The following is an 18,651-nucleotide window of genomic DNA, read 5'->3' on the forward strand; positions in this document are numbered from 1 at the left end:
TCCCCGAAGTCATCATTTTCCCTCACAAGAATTAGTTACTAGAGCATGATTGTAGAACTATTCTCATGAGCATTTGGATTGAAGAGAAGTATTGTCTTTAGGTATGTGTGTAAAGTCAATTTGTACCATCATTTTTTTAATGATTATAATACAGGGTTAGTAAAAAGTGTGGAGACCCCCTGTTATTTTTTTAACGGCCCATACTAGAAAAACTAAACTTGGCACACCTTTATGGCATGTTATGAAGTACTTTTTGGGCATAACCGTCACTTGGTGTACATTCCCAAAATGGGGGATTTTGGTGGAAACTCAAAAATTTCAAACACAAAGACCTACCGAGTGACCCCTCATTTTGAAGGTCCTGGTAAAAGAAAACCAAAAACGCAAACTAGAGGTATTTATCTTAATCCAGTAAAAAATGGCAGCCAATTGAAATTCTCAGAAATTGAATTTAACTTGCAGCTTTCCAAGTCTGGAGACCCCCTGTAAATTTTGTAGCGGCTCACACTAGGAAAACTGAACTCTACACACCTTTTTGGCATGTTATGAAGTACTTTTTAAGCATAATAGCCACTTGCTTACCAAACCCAAAATGGGGGATTTTGGGGGAAACTCAAAAGTTTTAAATGATAAGCCCCATCAAGTGATCCCTCATTTTGAAGGTCCTGGTAAAAGAAAACTTACAACGCAAACTAGAGGTTTCTATCTCAATCCAGTAAAAAATGGAAGCTGATTGAAATCTTTAGAAATTGGAAATAACTTGCAATTTTATATTCAATTGGCTGCCATATTTTACTGTGTTAAGATAGAGACCTATAGTTTGCGTTGTTAGTTTTCTTTTATTATGGCCTTCAAAATGAGGGGTCACTCGATGGGGCTTACCATTAAAAATTTTTGAGTTACCCCAAAATCCCCCATTTTGGGTTTGGGAACTTATGAGAATTTCAATTGGCTGCCATTTTGTACTGAGCTGAGATAGAGACCTCTAGTTTGCGTTGTTGGTTTTCTTTTACCAGGGCCTTCAAAATGAGGGGTCACTCGATGGGTCTTTGTATTTGAAATTTTTTAGTTTACCCCAAAATTTCCCATTTTGGGGATGAACACCAAGTGGCGGTTGTGCCCAAAAAGTACTTAATAACATGCCATAATGGTGTGCCGAGTTTAGTTTTTTCTAGAATGGGCCGTTAAAAAAATAACAGGGGGTCTCCACACTTTTTACTAACCCTGTATATTGGACACAAAATCCTGTAAGAATTCATGTAATAAACAAGTAATCCCAATTACGAAAAACTTATTATTCTGTAACATAAAAGGTTTGTAATCAAACCAAACTGGTAATGTTTTATTGATTGAAAATTTTCAACTAAATCTAAATCGATATTTAATTCTAAGTTCACATAAACCGACTAAATAGATTAAAATATTCATTTTTATGACTTTTCACAACACAAGTTACAAGAACCGATAGATAGTTAGTACACATGTTAATATTAGTTTATGTTTTGGTCAGTAAATAAACTAAAAGCTTCAAACTTATGCGTGTGTAATGTGACAAAGATTGTTTTCTAGAATATTTGCACAATTAACTAAAAACCGAATTTTGAGCAGTATGGTAAAACTCTCCTGTTTCTTTTACAAAGATATTTTTTCTTTATGGCATTATTTTCAAAATACATGTACACTTAATGTATATATAAATTCATGACACTGTGATCAACAAACAAAAAATAAACCTTTTTAAAATAGTAAACAAAAATTAAAACTAAACTAAACATTACTGATCAAGAAAGTATTTTTTTTTTTAAACATAAGACTCTAAAAATCAAATGTATTAAGAGTGAGCTGTAAAATAAATGGCTTGCATGTTTAAACTACTGATAATCTGTTACAATCTTCAGTAGTGATTTGAAGTTACAAAATTGAATCATGTGGATAAAACAATTACGAAATTAATCAGGCCTATTTAGTACTTGTATGAACAGTGATGCACAATGTTGTTATCATTGGGGTGAATGGTGCTTAAACTACTGTGAATCCATTTTAATTTTATTCTTACATTAAAATTATTTTAGTGATTTTTTTTATCCACCACAATGTTCAGCGTTTTCTTATGATCCGCTATTACCGTGCTGAAATGGGAGTGGCCTCTCTATTTTCCCGAAGGTTAAAGGAACATTTGTAGTCCTGTTGGAAGATGAAGAGACATTAACTACATCAAAATGCACTTTCAACCATCTTATGGAAATTATATATATTTAATTATTTAAAAAATCTTTGTCTTTACAAACTTGTGACACCGGCTGTTCAAATGTTACACAAATACTAAAATTTGAGCTCAGTATGGCCCTAAGTTATCTAAGGAGGGATGAATGGGGTGCGGTGAAACCATTGAAATGGAACGATTTACAGTTACCATTATACCACGTCTACTACATCGCTACTCAGACCCGAGAGTGTTCTGATGAACTGACCTGCATAAAAGTATGTCAGAGGCTACAGTCCATTCACTTGATGAAAAAATATGGAGACATACGCTTCAGGTATGTATGTCGGTATGTCAGTTGTGTGACTGTAGGGTTTTGCTTCAAATTATCATAACGTGATGGTAAATAGTTTTACTAGTCTCTAATGTGTGACTGAAAGTGGTAAACCGCAGGGAGAAGCGAACAAATCCTGGTATAGAAGTCAACTGTAAAATTTGGAAACATAAAACAAACAAGTTAGGTCTGGGCAGCTGAGTGGTTATAGTGCTCGCCTAGTAATCAAAAGGTTGCCGGTTCGATCCTGAGGAAAGTCAAAAGGTCTTTGATGATTCGAAACTGGGCCCAGCTGTTCCTGATCATTGGGCTTTAAATAAATGATCCTGACTAAATGAAACCGCTGATCTTAGTCAGTAACAAAGCTACACAGGTCATCACACCATTCTACACTCATCCTTCACTCATATTTGGGTTAAAATACGCACCTAGGTGGCGTCCCCATCTCAACGATTGATTGATTGATTGATTGATATTGAATTACTTAATGCATTTGGCGAACTGTAAATTCCTACTTGTAGAATAATTTTAATTTTATAGAACCAGGACGATAGGTAGAGGACGATATCGAAGGTGATTTTATTCAAACATCAGTGCAGTTTTAAGAATCAGTTCGTAGTTTGAACTAGTTACCATTCTTCTTGGACCCTGCGCCTGTGCGGCCGCGGTATCAAACTACTCCGGACTGTTGTAAGTAGTCTAATTTTTCGGAAGAGCAAAGTTGCCGTTATCAGTGAAGAGTCAGATTCTTGGAAATCCGACATTGCCAACGTCCTGCTGTCATTCACAACTAGGTTGGCGCATGCGCACTGATAACCCATTGCAGGGAGCCAGCCGCACCAAATATCCCTTCAACCGGTTGCATCTGCTTGGCGGGGGTTGATGAGACACGGCTTTTTCGCTGCGCCTTCTATTTGCTGGTCTGCAATTCATCTACAGAACAGTATTGTTGATTACGGCAGATACATCGCAGGGGAAAACAAACTCCGTTTCCCTGTTTTAAACTCATTGACTGAGAGTTATTGACATTATATTTATGTTTATTCATTTGAACCTTTAAAAATAAAATTACAATCTTTATTTTTGTAATAGCAAGATGGTGATGACACGTGCTGGTAAAATGACTTTTAATTTATGTGACTCTACTTTTGAAAATATTTTGACTGATACTGAAAATTTGGATGAACAAACTGGAAGCTTAATTTCAGATCTTTGTCTAGAATTTAAAAAGGTTTCAGCAAATAACCCAGACTGTCAATTACAAGTCTTGGAGCCACATTTAGCTTGTTTGGTTAAATCACTGGATAAGTCTGCTGAACAAGTAAACAAGTTGGAGGAGCTGGTTTCTGAATTAAACATTCAGATAACTGGACTTGAGTTTCGGTGTGAGGAAGAGAGAACACAAAGACGTTCGGAACTTAATGAATCTTTTAATGTTCAGGAAATTTTGACAGAAGAAAAAGACATTGTCTTAAAAGAGAACATAGAATTAAAATCTAGTCTAAGTAATACTAAGGCTAAGCTAAATAACTTAACTAGCGATTTGGATGCTATCCAAAAAAAGTTAGATGACAAGGATTTAGAAGTAAATTCATTGAGTAAACAAATTGAGCATGTTTTAAAACAAAAGACAGAAACTGTAAATATTATTGCAAAAATGAAAGCCCAGGTAAAAGAAGCCGAGGCAAGGTCATGGTCTAGTAATAGGTTTCTCGATGACAAACTAATTGATTATTATTTTCAGGCATTAGCTGCCAACAATGGGCAATCAAAGTCAAAAACTGCTTTTCTAGGGCCTGCTGTGAGTCAAATTATTAAACATGGTAGTGCTAAAGATGTAAATGAATCCCTATTGCAGCTGTCATTTCCTAGCTTAGATTATGCATTTTTATGTATTTGTAATAATCCAGTAGGCACGCATGAAGCTCTGAACTCTGACATTTTTCATTGGAGCTTACTGTTTGTTGATGTGGCTTCAAAACATGTATTTCACTTTGACTCTCTTAAGTATACCAACTCAAACACAGCTAAAGAAGTTGCAAATAGGCTTTTTTCTGAACAATGTATTTTTACAGAAGTGACTTGTAATCAGCAAAACAATGCTTTTGAGTGTGGGCTTAGCGTACTTGTTAATGCTAAGTTTATTTATGAGGGGTTTTGTAAGAGGGAGAGACCCTGTCATTTACAGTTCCTTGAATGGTACAATTGTTTTACTGGGGAAGGTGCTGGCTGTAAGGTGATGACAGCTAATGTGAACTCCTTTCAAGAGAAGCAAAGTAATGATGAGTGTGGTACTCCTTCTGAGTCCACGGATTTAGTAAATACTGATATCATGCCTGTAACCAATGTTCTAGCTGATAGTAATGTAAATAATGTTAGTATAAGTGAGTCACCAAACAAAGGGTTGAATCAAGGTAAAGTTTCTTCGGATGATGGTAACTGGAATGTAAATCATAACAAGCGTAAGAGCAAGAGTAAGAATAGATCAATGAAGAGCCAAATGTATCAGAAGGCTCAGATTGACTGTCAAAATAAATTTAGTGCTTTACAGGATTTAGATGAACCAATGGGTACTAATGTAGTGGACTCGGTAAAGAATGTTTCTGGGGTATGGAGGGTTAGAAATAGTAGCTTAAGAAAGAAAAAAAATGTAAAAAGTAAAGTGCATGTTTTAGCAAAGAACAATGGTGAGCCTAATATTACTTCTTCTGATGTCCATGTAGCAAGAGACAGTGCTTTTGGTCAGCGGGTGGGTAACCGTAACAAGGGAGTTTCGCTGGCAAACACGTTGATAATTGGGGACTCACTTTTGAGATTTTCAGGGGTAAAATTAGCTGACAATGGGGCTTTGGTTGACGTAAATCCAGGGTCAATAATTAGACACATAAAAGAGAAACTCATGAATTATGTTACTTGTCAACCTAAATGCATTTATTTTCATGTTGGTACAAACAACCTGATGTATGGCTACAACGGTGGTCCAGGTTATAATGGTGGTTCGGGCAAGCGCGAGGCTTTGCATGAAATGGCAGATCTCTTAAGTACAGCTAGGCATAATTTCCCACAATCAAAGCTTATTGTAAGCAGTGTTCTTTGTCGTAGGGACATAGACAACTCATCTCTTGCATATTTCAATGAACAGCTTTACCTCATGTGTAACAACTTTGGTGTAGCCTTTGCTGATGGAAACAAAACAATTCGCAGATATCATCTGTCTCGTGATGGAAGGCATTTGAATAGAGGGGGTGTAAAACGAATGGAAAATTTAATATTTCATTGGGTTTCAAAGGATGTGCTTAGGGAAGTAGGAAGTGAAATAAGTGATGTAGGAAATGGTGTCAAACCAACCCAACGTAAGTCTGGTGACTACCAGCAATTATGTGTAAACACTGAGTCAGTGCCTCAGGGGCAGTCTTTTTCGGGAAACGGAAAAAACGTCCAGTTGATAGTTTCAGGATAGGACATGTAAATATAAGATCCCTAAATACAGGTTTCCCTGAGTTCAGTTATGTCTTGGAGGATTTTGACTTTGACATACTTGGGGTGTCGGAGACTTGGCTTAACCCAGAAATTAACTCAGACTGTTTTGAATTACCAGGATATACATTTTTGAGGAGTGATAGGAAGTCTGACACCTCTGTATCCGGTCAAGGAGGAGGTGTTGCAGTCTATGTGAGATCTGGAAAAAATGTAAACCTGATGCAACTAACTGATATTGACAATCACATGGACTATATATGCATGAAAGTTGATATTGGAAACAGAAAGATTTGCGTTTGCTTTTTATATAGACCACCTGACTTGCCTTATAGTTACCTGAAATCTGTATTATACTCTCTTTTTATTGACACTCTCCCACTTGTTGACTCTGTAATATTATTAGGGGACTTGAACATTAATCTATTCGGGGAAAAAAAGAGTGATAGAAAGTTCTTAAGTAATCTGATGGAATCCCTTAGCTTATCGCAGTTGGTAATGGAGCCAACTAGGGTCACAGAAATGTCATCGACCCTTATAGACCATATTATTACTGAAAGTGTTATGGAGATGAGCAGGGTGGGAGTGATTGACACTTCCCTAATTTTAACTAGCTATGGTAAGAAACTAACTGACCACAAACTGGTTTTTTGTGATTTTCCGTGTAGCAGACAAAAACGGAATGCAGAATATATAACATATCGAGATTTCACAAAGTTTGACATGCCTCACTTTATTTCATTAGCTTCAAAAACCAACTGGGCAGCGATAGCTAAGATTGATGGTTTAGAGGAAATCTGTACTAAACTTACAAATTCAATCATTCAGATTTATGATGAGTGTGCGCCCATAGTTAGGAAAAGAGTCACCAAACGAAAAGCTGCATGGAGGAATGAGGAAATAAAATTTCTCACAAAAATAAAAAATAAATATAAGAAGGAGCATCTGCATGCAAATTCCCCTGAGTCTAGGCAGCAGTACTGTGGGGCTAGAAATAGGTTAAATGGTGCAATAAGGCGGGCAAAGCAGAACCATTTCAGCAATAATATTGAAATGAGGAACTCTAAAATGTTCTGGAAATCAATTCGGAGAGATGGTCCATCTGTATTGAACCAAAAGAACAATAATTCTTGTAAACTAGCTCCAGATGATATGAATAGTTTTTTTGCCACCATGGGAACTGGTAATACTATTAACCCTGATGTTCTAAGCTATTACAAATCTAACATTGCTAAACACGTTTCTGGGACTTTTAGTTTCTCTGAAGTAAGTGAAGGCCAAGTAAAAATGGCCATGAATAGCATAACTTCAGCATCTGCTGGAATAGACGGAATCAACATTCATATGATTAAGTCACTAAGCCCTTACTGCCTACCTGTAATAACACGCCTAATAAACATGTCATTAAGAACGGGTAGTTTCCCAGAATGTTGGAAACATAGCCTGGTAATCCCCCTTCCTAAGACGAACAATGCATCCATGGTTTCACACTTTAGACCAGTATCACTGTTGCCTTCGTTGTCAAAACTCCTAGAGAAGGTTGTTGTGGACCAGATAACGCATTTCATTGATGCAGAGAAGATTTTAGATGTTAACCAATCTGGTTTTAGAAGGGGACACAGTACATGCACAGCTTTGCTTAACATGATTGATGAAATTTACAAAGCAAAAAATAATAAGCTATGCAGCGTATTGTCGTCGTTAGATTATACACAGGCATTTGATTCTGTAAACCATAGCTTGTTGATTTCAAAGTTAAAATATTTTAGATTTGATTGTAAGGCTCTAGAGTGGATGACCACATATTTGAGTGGGAGATCACAGATTACAAAAGTGGGCAATCAGCTCTCATCGTCAGTGGCAAAGACAGTCGGTGTTCCCCAGGGAAGTTGTCTTGGTCCTATCTTGTTCAATCTGTATATAGTAGGTATTGAATCAGTGTTGGATTTCGGGATTATGTATTCTTATGCTGATGACTGTCAAATCTTCTTATCATACCAGCCTACTTTGGTTGGGGAGGCATTACAGCATATGAGTAGTGACCTTTCAAAGGTTTGTGAATGGTCTAAGGATCATGGATTAAAGCTAAACCCTGAAAAATGTTCCGCTATACACTTTGCCAATACAGCAATCTATGAGCAGCTGGAAAAAAATAGCATCAAAGTTACAGTTGATAACTCAGAGCTTTCAACTTCCAAAAGCATTAAGATTCTTGGTGTAACAATTGACTCACAGCTGACATTCTCTAGCCATGTAAAACAGATAAGCAAACGTGTTGTTGGAAAATTAAAAGTGCTTAATAGGTTTAGAACATTGCTCCCTGAAAACATTAAGTTGAGGTTGGTCAAATCCCTGATTTTCCCTACTTTAAATTACTGCCTACCTGTTTTTGGATACAGCTTAACACAGGAACAGATCACAATACTTCACAGGCTACAGAATTGCTCCCTAAGGTTCGTATACAAACTTAAAAAATATGATCATATAACAAGTCACCGTAGGATCTCAAATACAATGTCCATCCGAGAGAGCTGTGATAAGCAGGTTGCATGTATCGTCCACAAAACACTGGTCACTCAGGCACCACAGTACTTGAAGGAAAAACTGAAAGCGAGGTCAGCCGTGAGAGAGCGCAGAACTAGACAGGACTTGTTGCTTGACATACCAAGGGTTGTTCTTGATGCTGGGAGAAGGGGGTTTTCTTACTTCGGGCCGGCTCAGTACAATGCACTTCCTTGCAAGCTAAAAGCACTGTCTTACAACAGTTTTAAGAATCGCCTAAAGAGTTTGTAACTAATCTTATTTTGTTTCGTAGTTATAAGAGGTTTTATTTAGTTTAAGTCCTGACTTGAGTCAATTTGTAAAACAGTTTTGTAACTGAAATTCGCTCATGAATAAAGACCTTATTTATTTATTTATTTATTTATTTTAACCAAATTGTACGCTTTTTTTACATAGCAATTAGGAATTGTGGAACTGTTTCCTGAAGCGAGAACAACAGTGTCTATTTCAACTTTATGATGGATGAATTGGTTTTTCTACAGTGTACTATACTAGTAGTAAAAAACAGCAAATTTGTCATAGCTTTATTTGGATTGAAAAAAAAACCTGTCTTAATTAGTGGTAAGTTCATGCGTCATCCATTGTGCAGGTTGAATATCAATTAATTATAGTCAGTGAAAGTTTGAATCAATTTAGATTTTTTACTGTTGTGATACTTAAATAATGAAATTCAGCCATGTTGACCTAGCTAAATGGCCATTTTTCAGTATTTACACCACAATTAACGTATTATATGCAATTGTTAACATCTACTACAATTAAATATACTTTGTTCAAAGTTTGATTGAATACATACATAGAGAGTTTTCTAAAATAGAAGAATAAAGTGATTCAGCTTAGTTTATTGCAGTCTAGTGTTTACTTTTACCCGATCCATATTGTTTTGAATATGCCGGGGATTGAATCTTTCCCTCTCTTACCAAAGTCCAAGACGCTGACCACTAGATTTGCAAATAGGGTACCTGAATTCGTGCCTTTAGATAATACTGGTTTGTAAGCAAAAGATTCAAAAACCAACATAGTCTTCCGACACCTCGCCTTTTCCTGAAGTTTTGTGTTTTTGTTATTTTGTGTTTTTATAAACATACGGTAAGCCATAAGCATTTTCAGTTTGAATAATTAATGTTTAAATCTCTAATAAAGTATACCAAAGGTCGGTAATAAGGGGTGTTTTAATCACATAGTTTTATGATCGGGGGAGACGGTCAAGTGTACGAGGGAAGAGGCTGGAAATACGCGCCAAGTCTCCCCATTGAGTACAGGGACAGAAACCAGCAACAGAGTATACTGATAGCCTTCATCGGGAGATGGGTCAGTAAGTATTATTCCATTAAACACCATATTGTCAAATATAGAAAACTTATATAAAATTTATTATGGTATTTTTACGAATTTAATTTAAAGATTGTTTACTAACTGTAGCTACATATGCAGCTTTGCTACAAAAGACAGAAAATAATATATAAATTTAAAAAATAACGTATCTTAATGTATTTAACCACATTTGCAAGGCTTTCTCATAGTGAGCTTCGGAATTAAATATTTTAAGTAATAGTTTTGAGCTGAAAATCATTTGTTACGTTAACTTTCCTACATCAACGTTAGTATTTTTACCTACGACCGTTTTTTAAGAGTAGCCGTGTCAGTTTAGTTCTAAGAATTGAAAAGTTTCCCATAACAGCATTGTTTACTTTCATAACAGCTTAGTTTTTCATAACAACACGGGTAACGGACCAATGAGGTTCAAGGATTGAGAGGGAAGGAGTAAAATTTTAATGATTCGAACTTCAACTAATCAGCTGTTCAGACGAATTTAATTGTTGAGTGATGCAATTAGTGTTTGGTACAATGTTGGTTGCACCCAGAGAGCACAGAATATAAATTTCTATTCTGTGCTCTCTGGTTGCATCACTGTCAACGAAACTTAACCTGTGTATACGAAAATCTTAGAAGTTATGAGTTTTATTTTTGAACTTTTTATTTCGTAGTTGGGGTTTCCCCATTAAAACCCATAAAATAACGGATAATACTATGTTATGATGGACATTTAAACCTTAGAGTTTAATCCCCAACTCTGTCATAATAACGGTTCCTAAGTAATTGTATGTAAAATGTTTGTAAAACTACTTTTAAAATAACATAGTTATTCCCACAGTATTATTTTAAGAATTTTTGACAAGCTTATAGAATAAAGCATGTGTCAGCTATTTGACACCTTTTATTTAAAAAACAGATAGAATTCGAGAACATAATTTTTTTTTTTTTTGTTCAGATGACCAAGTGACCCCAATTATGATGCGAGCAGCCAGCGATCTCATCGACTATGCCATAGACAACAATTATCTCAAAAAGAGCTACAGATCTCAAAACCTCTTCAAAGACCACTTTAGAGAGGAAGTTATTGAAGAAATGATCAAAGATTCCTACATTACCAAATTGAAAAATCGGACGAGAACCGCATGCATGCTCAAAGAGATGGGACTGAATAACGAACTGTCCCCGGAAATCGACACTAGATATATTTTTAAGAAGTAATTATTACATTCGACGAAAAAACGAGAAAATAATGAAATAAAGACATCCTTTTAAATTGCACAAGCTAAAGAGAAAGCGTAGTAAAATAATGTGCAAGTGAGGCGGAATGAGTGTCTACACATTTAAGGATTTCTGTATAAACCTAATAGAACGTTTTGTATTTTACTTATTTTTAATATTTATTATGTTACATTTTTACCTATTATTTTCATACATTTGTTTGATTTAATATTTAAGGTTTAAATCTAGGCATTTACGCCACCTGAGATTCTAATGTGTGTAATAAAGTACCTACTAAAGATGTTTAATAGTATTGTTTTATAAAATACCATGACCATATTATTTGTATGATCGAAAAACAATGTTCGTTACATATATGTCTACTTTATCAAAAAATCGCCTTTACATTTTTAGCAAGCTGCTGTAAAATTATTTATTAATTTTGCCTTTAGTTGACATAAGCTAGTTACGTATTGGGCTGTTTGTCTAGTACTTGTTTGACTATAGAAAAGGAAAATACTAGTGAAAAAGTTGTTAGTGTTTAATATGGATTTAAAACTAAATTTAGGTTTTGGTAATAAAATTGTAGGATGTAGTTTTAAAACCGACCCTTTAAATTAGACAGTTTTCAGTATATTTGTGAATACATAACAATTGATAAATATACTAGAAGTAAGAAAACAACTATTTAGCTTACTATAAATTAAAGTTCACAATGTTTTCTAACACATTATTTAATATTTGAAAAAAGTCTTCACAAACCTTACACATTTTTTAATAATGTATGAACATTGTTAAATAACATTTGCACATCATTAAGAGGCAAAATGTTCAGTTTGTTTGAAGCTCAACTGCAGGGCTGAACTCTCTACTCCAATGTTAGTCATCTATTATTATCGCTGTGTTACTTAACATTGATAATACTCAATAGAAGATAAATGTTTTTAACACAGTAAATAATATTTTCTCGACGGCTTACTCTGGTAAGACTAGTTTCACATTACATTTCTAAAAAAATATTTTTACCAGATTACACTTAACTTGGAACTTAAATTTATGTGATTTAATATAAACCAATAAACCATCAAGAACGTTGCAATTAATTAATGGACTATGTATTACAAAATCGTCCATATTGAAATATGTTTTTAAAATAATTTAAGGTTATTATCGTCCCCTGTAAATACAATTATCAAAGCGACAGATTTTCTTACCAAGTCTATTGTGTAATAAGTCTTTATGCATGCAACTAAATAAGGTTAGTTGAAAAAAGGTAATATAAAGTGTTAACTGAAGGATTATTGTGACTAAACAATTTGTTCATTAATACTTTATAGGGTAAAACAAAAATGTACGATAAGATTTTTCTTGTACGCACTTCTTATTTATTAATGAAGTAAATAATACTGTTATATTTAGTTATTTAAGTCAAGTATCTAATCAATTAAATAAACAACAGATTTGCTATTGATTGGTTAAGTAAGCTGAAATAAACAAATCAGAATACAGTAATACAATCAAATAATCACACCTGATTTTAATAAGGTAATAACTTGAAGGAATAACATACAAATAAGCACAGATTAAGTATTTTTATCATTAGTTGTATGGAATGTTCCCTTTAGAAAGGAATTACGACCTTAAAGGACAAATTAAATAATGGATAGTTTTGCACAAGGTTTCTCGTCATGACGAATATTTTAAGAATATGGTTTATGGGGGTGTGACTTGTAGTTTTCTCAAAAGTTCATTGGTACTTTTGGATTTATATATGGATTAAATGAGTGTGTAGGTAAATGAAAATGTGTTAATTTTGATGAGTGTCCTTAATAATATCTGAACTGTCTAAAGATATAAACAAAATTAAAAAGCCTTTTAAGAGAATACAATGCATCCATCGTAAAATAGAACAAAATTACCCCTTTCAACAGTTTTTAAAACATTATTTAAAATTAAGCATACATGCCGAGTTTCTCTCCCATCTCTGTTAGAATATTGCAATGTGAATGGTATGACAATAATTATTGTTTTATTTCCAGTTTTTTCTAGATACGTTTACAAACAAACATGCCACTAAAACTATTCGAAAGAAGTACATGGGACCCCAACCCCATGCCTAAAAGTAACTTTTTCGTCCAAATACCTGCTCAATTCGTATGGCTTATGAACACAAACTCGGACCAATGCTTCACTCAAGAAGCTTGCTCTGGTCAACTAAGGGATTTACTTGGACTAACTACGAAAATGCATCATCTAAAGGACCTGCGATATAAGTAAGCAATAATTTTTGTAGGATTTTGTATGGGGTACATTACACCATAACATTAACATGCTTATTAATAACTCATGCCTTTAAAGTACTTAGATTAGCTCAAATTAATTCTAAATTAAATAATTGTCTGTTGTACTTAAAGTGTGTTGCAATGCTTACTATTGATTTCTAACTAACTTTGAAACTAATCGAAGCGAATTATTAATATTTATGTGTAGTACCTAAACTACATGTTCTTTGGTACTACAGCTAAAGAAAAAAAAATATTTACCTTAAAATGAGATACATTATATTTACAGTAAACCACCAGAAACTCTATATATTGTTGAGCCTACAGAACACCTAACAAAAATTTTCACATTTTGTTTTTGAATGACAATTCTACTTGTAGTATTTAATGTTAATGATCATTGACTGTAAATACTAAAAGGGTTTCCCATCTCCAAACAACTTTTAAGTTTCGTATATTTTGTGTCTGGGTAGCTTCAATATTTCTAATAAACATTTATTTTTCAATATGAGTGAATTTCATAGTTTTAGATGTATTTGACAGCGTCAATAGCTTATATTGGATCAATTTTTAATGTTAAATTTCAAGGCAAAATAATTACAATGAAGAGGACAATCCATGAAAGCCATGTGTTCTGTAACCAGGTATAAAATAACCATTACACAGCTAATCATACTACTGGGTAATACGAATGGGAAACCCTCCCAGATTTATTTTAATTCTTTGAATGTTCAAGATCTTGTACGACTACACAGACTAGACTTCCACACAAGTACACCAATATTGTGTATTTTGTGAGACTCTGGAAACCTTGTGTTAACTAACAAAGTTGTCAGAAGTGCCTATTTTCTCTTGATTGGGTGATTATGATTCCTCAGTTTCCTGATAGGTGACGACGGGAATGTGTACGAGGCCAAGGGTTGGTACCACGCTCCACTGCTTCCTTTGCGGTTCGCACGCAGCAATTGCTACAGCCTCCTCATTGCTTTCATAGGCAAGCAATCGGGTAAGCAATATTTTTTAGTGGGAAGTAATTCCAATTTAGGGTAGGACGACATCTCGTAAATTAAATATGAATATATTTATTATCCTTGAAGAAGTACACCTCTGCATATTCATTGGAAAATAATTTTACGTTTGACAATATAAATGTAGGTAATTTATTATCTAGACTGATTAGAAGATGCACGACTGACGTATACCTATGATTGTATAGGCTTTAGCTTGGTGGATGGGACACAAAGCTTACAAGCCCAATAGCTTTTAGTGATCAAACCATGACTTTAAGCCAAAGGCCCTATCTAAAAAAAAGGTTTATTAAGTAAGAGAAGTGTATACTGTTATTGAAAGCTCATGTAATAGAGAGCTGTTATATAGAGCTGTTTAGCTGTAATGAAAATATGTTCCATAGTGATGTTATAATAAAATATTTTAGAACACACAAACCATACTCTGCTCAGACAAACAAATAGTGTAAATTTAGAACACGCAAGAACTAGAAAATGAAAGTTTGTGAACAACAGTTTTGTGGGTCTCTGGAATCCTTAGTGAGTTTCCTGATTGACTAAAAAAATGTATCACAAACAAAAATCTGTAAATTGAAGTAGGACTAAATCCACCCCATGTATAACTTGTGCTCGAAATCCCAGAAATAATATCAGTATTTTTATTTTTACAAATTGAAAATCCGACTAATGTACTGGTTACTATGTTATTTTTATTTTGTAACAGCTTGCTAATAAATCACGTTCACGGTTAAGTTAGTTTCTCTTTTAAACTTATTCAAAGTTTTCTTTTAAATGTAAAGCGTTATTTGGCCAAAAACGTTTCTTAATTCCGATTTTCTTTTTGTATCAATAATGTAACCGAAAGGAAATTTACTTTCTATTCTAGGTCCTTTAAATTCCAAAAGAAACGACTCCCCGTTTATTCTATTCGGAAACCCCAAAGCCTTATGAGGCATCCAATTAAAAAGCATTTTAGAGTAGAGAGTAAATTGTAAGCTCAGTAATTATAATGCAACTTAAATTTAAATAATCCTAACAATCTACTAAGTTTTATTAATTAAATATTTTAAGTAAATCTTTTTTGAGACTTTTTGGTTTTTTTATAAACCTACAAACTCTTTTCAGTCATCAATCTGTCTGAGGCCGCAGCTGAACAACTTGGTGACTTGATTGAATTTGGAATCGAAAATGGATTGATCAAAAGGGACTTTGAACTTAAAAACATAATGGTTGCTGTAAGAAGTGGTGGATTGAAGACAAATGTTTAACATCTGCTTACTCCAGACTTAAAGTTAAGACATTAATTTGTAAGTCCAGTAAAGGTTTCTGCATTTCACAAAGTAAATTACTAAACGAATTCTGCTATTCTGAGTCTTTAAGCCAAGAAATACTGAAGGAAATGGTTAGATGCAACACTGATAATAGCTTTGTATGGAATTGTAAATATGTGTTTTATAGTGGTGGTATAATTAATGTTTTATATTCTGTATGTTTTAGCCGTGTCAAAATTTGTAACGTTGTTTTATTTGTAAACTTTGCACAAAAAAACGTCCAGCACATGAAAGATTTGTTAAATAAAAGTGTATATTCAGACTAGTTTTATTTAACGTTTTACCAGACAGGGTTTTCTCACACACATGCAGTTTGATAATTCCTATGTCATCGCAACAGTTATTAATTCCTTTGTCAAAAGGTTTGATACAGCCACAAACATTGTGTGCTTCTTTATAATGATGTATTTATTCTTAACGCAAATCTTTCTAACCTGCCTAACTAAGAGAAAAGTATTGTAAAATGAAATATTATTATCTCTTTCTCTATACGAGGGCACGGCGTTGGTGTGTGGCAACGTCGCACCGGCCGGCCTGTTGCCATGGTAACAATAGTAATACACAAGTCTAAACATTAGCATTGCGCTGAAGCTCTATGAATATAGTGCAGCAGCTGTTTCAGTAGGCCGGAACAGCGGCGTTGCCACCTTGTCTCGCCACGGCCTTCTATTAAAGGAGGCCATGATATTATATTAGCTATCTTTGGATAAAAAACCAAATAAAGAAGAATAAATGCCATAGTAAAACTTTCTATAAGACGCACATTAAAAAACGTTTGTTTAGTAAAAACTTGCTACAGTTGGTTTATATTAATGAGATGTCAAACTTCAGTATCCAAAATCGTTGATGTAAGTTAATTAAACCGCAAATGTTCTTAATCCCACCTCGGAAATACATTGTTTTTTTTTTTCTTAAGATAGTAGCTTTAGAAAGAAAGCTGTGCTGAGCAAACTTATCCTAAAAGCAATTTTAAAACTAATAATTTCAATAAATTCTACATAATTCATCCTCCTTTTAAGACAAAATCCCCTTTAAAACCTCCTATAGTTAATTTACAAATTTAGACAATTTTCCGTCCCCAACACATTTACAATAGAACCGACGAGTATTTTTAGATCACTAGCTAAATCACATGGTACATCTTGCGGAACTAAAAATTAAATGTATTTATTTTTTTACAGTTCTACTCTTTCACCAGTGCTTCATAGACACCAAAAAGGTAAAACTAAGGAAACCATTCCCTAACAGTTGTTATTCTAGGACTGTTATCCTAGGATAACGTGAACAGTTAAATGTTGCATATAACTAAGGTTATTGACCTAGCCAGACGAAGGTCATCTACATAATTTATTTGTCTATACAAAATTGTTCTTATCAGAAATAGAAACCACAATCAACAAGGTAGGATAATTATTCGAAATATAGTTAACCAGCTTATAGGACCAAAACAGATGTTTATATTTGCTCTTTAATACAGACAATCAATTTCAGGTAGTATTTTAGCTGTACAGTAAAAAATGGTTTTCACCTTTGGTTATTGACAATATAATTGTTACAAGCTTGCATAAGGTTTTTTTTACAAATTACAAATAGTATAGTAAACTTTGTATTTAATAATTTTGAAATTATTCCTAGTTTGTTTACCACGTTATCAAACTTATAATAGCAATGAAAAATTACAGTAAAACACATACCCAATTTATTTAAATAATATTGTAATTTTACTGGTTAAGTGACGGGAAATGTGTAATGAGTCTCGCACTTACTTAAGTTTAACTGTATTTTTTAAAATCCCTAAATATTTTTATTAAAACTAGAGTACAATAAGTATTAAACAAAACTATTAATATACTAATTCATCATTTTATGATATGTTGGCTTCATTGGTTTGTTCTTTACTAAATCAACAACCAATATTTAATTTTTTATATAACTATACAAATTTATAGCTACTCCATTGGAAGTATTTGCTTAGTGTATTTACAGGGTGGAACGAAGTTAGTGTTAAAAAATTGTATGTGTTAAACTACTAAGTATTGGTGACAAAATGGCACCAATTTAAGGTTCCATACCCTCAAAGGTAGGGAATAACAGACAATTTAAGATTTTTTCAAAATATTTGTACTTACTTACATAAAATGGCCATAAGTTCATTAAACATGGTTTTTATTCCAAATTCATTGTCATTTTCAGAATCCTCGTTAAATTTCCAATAGTAATAGTACAAATTCATTGAGATTAAACATCTGCATAAGCCCTTATTTGACCATGGAAGTTTGAATTTGTGATTTTTTATAAAAAATTAATAACTTTTTCCAAAGTTTTTCTATACTACACTGGACTGTAGAGAGTGTCAAATATCACTAAAAACTTCAGCAGTTAATAACCTTTACAATGATGTATAAACATCTACTGTTCCTTTGATTTGCTGTTCTCAAATTTAAGAGTTTCTCATGAAAAACACGGAACGGCTAATGTTTAATTTCCTTTAAAAAAATATGTATTGGCTGTTATGATACGGCAGCAGCTGCTTTAAAAATCATGTTTAAATGGGTATTATTGCAATTCTCAGAATCCTTGTAAAATTCCTAACAAGAATATTGAGGAATTGTTAGGATTAACACGTTATGAAACTATGTTTTGTGATGAATTTTCATTTTGGGGGTTATCTACTTATTTATTGGAATAAATTAAATATCTGTACGGTGTTAGTTCTATGGCACATTCAACCGATGTGCGAGATTGACTTAAAGCAAAATACACAACTTGAATGATAAGAATTATAATGATGGTGTGGTTTGCTGGCATGCCAGGTCGCCAGACCTAAGTCCACTAGATTTGCTTTGTGTGTTATGTGGAGTACTTGGTCTACTCATCTTTAGTAGAAGATATTTAGGAAATTAACTACTGGATAATGAAT

The 18,651-nt window shown here is 33.7% G+C and overlaps 2 protein-coding genes across 3 annotated transcripts; both read left to right on the top strand.

Moving 5' to 3' along the window:
- Window positions 1-2,021: 2,021 nt before the first annotated feature.
- On the top strand, window positions 2,022-11,372 carry LOC128987540 (peptidoglycan recognition protein-like). Of its 2 annotated transcripts, none has more exons than XM_054408437.1 (3): window positions 2,022-2,540; window positions 9,761-9,891; window positions 10,849-11,372. In XM_054408437.1, exons 1-3 carry the CDS (start codon window positions 2,341-2,343, stop codon window positions 11,109-11,111), a joined length of 594 nt encoding a protein of 197 aa, XP_054264412.1. In that variant the 5' UTR covers window positions 2,022-2,340; the 3' UTR covers window positions 11,112-11,372. The 2 variants fall into 2 exon arrangements, with proteins under 2 accessions (XP_054264412.1, XP_054264413.1); XM_054408438.1 differs by having other exon boundaries at window positions 9,761-9,887.
- An 872-nt stretch (window positions 11,373-12,244) lies between these two features.
- On the top strand, window positions 12,245-15,975 carry LOC128983895 (peptidoglycan recognition protein 3-like). The gene is made up of 4 exons (XM_054403152.1): window positions 12,245-12,369; window positions 13,151-13,384; window positions 14,272-14,399; window positions 15,526-15,975. Exons 2-4 carry the CDS (start codon window positions 13,179-13,181, stop codon window positions 15,666-15,668), a joined length of 477 nt encoding a protein of 158 aa, XP_054259127.1. The 5' UTR covers window positions 12,245-12,369; window positions 13,151-13,178; the 3' UTR covers window positions 15,669-15,975.
- The last annotated feature ends 2,676 nt before the right edge of the window (window positions 15,976-18,651 follow it).

The sequence above is a fragment of the Macrosteles quadrilineatus genome, unplaced genomic scaffold, assembly GCF_028750875.1.
Source record: "Macrosteles quadrilineatus isolate MER2022 unplaced genomic scaffold, UCM_ALF_1.0 Scaffold_2__2_contigs__length_208266976, whole genome shotgun sequence".
NCBI classification, from domain to species: Eukaryota; Metazoa; Arthropoda; class Insecta; order Hemiptera; family Cicadellidae; genus Macrosteles; species Macrosteles quadrilineatus.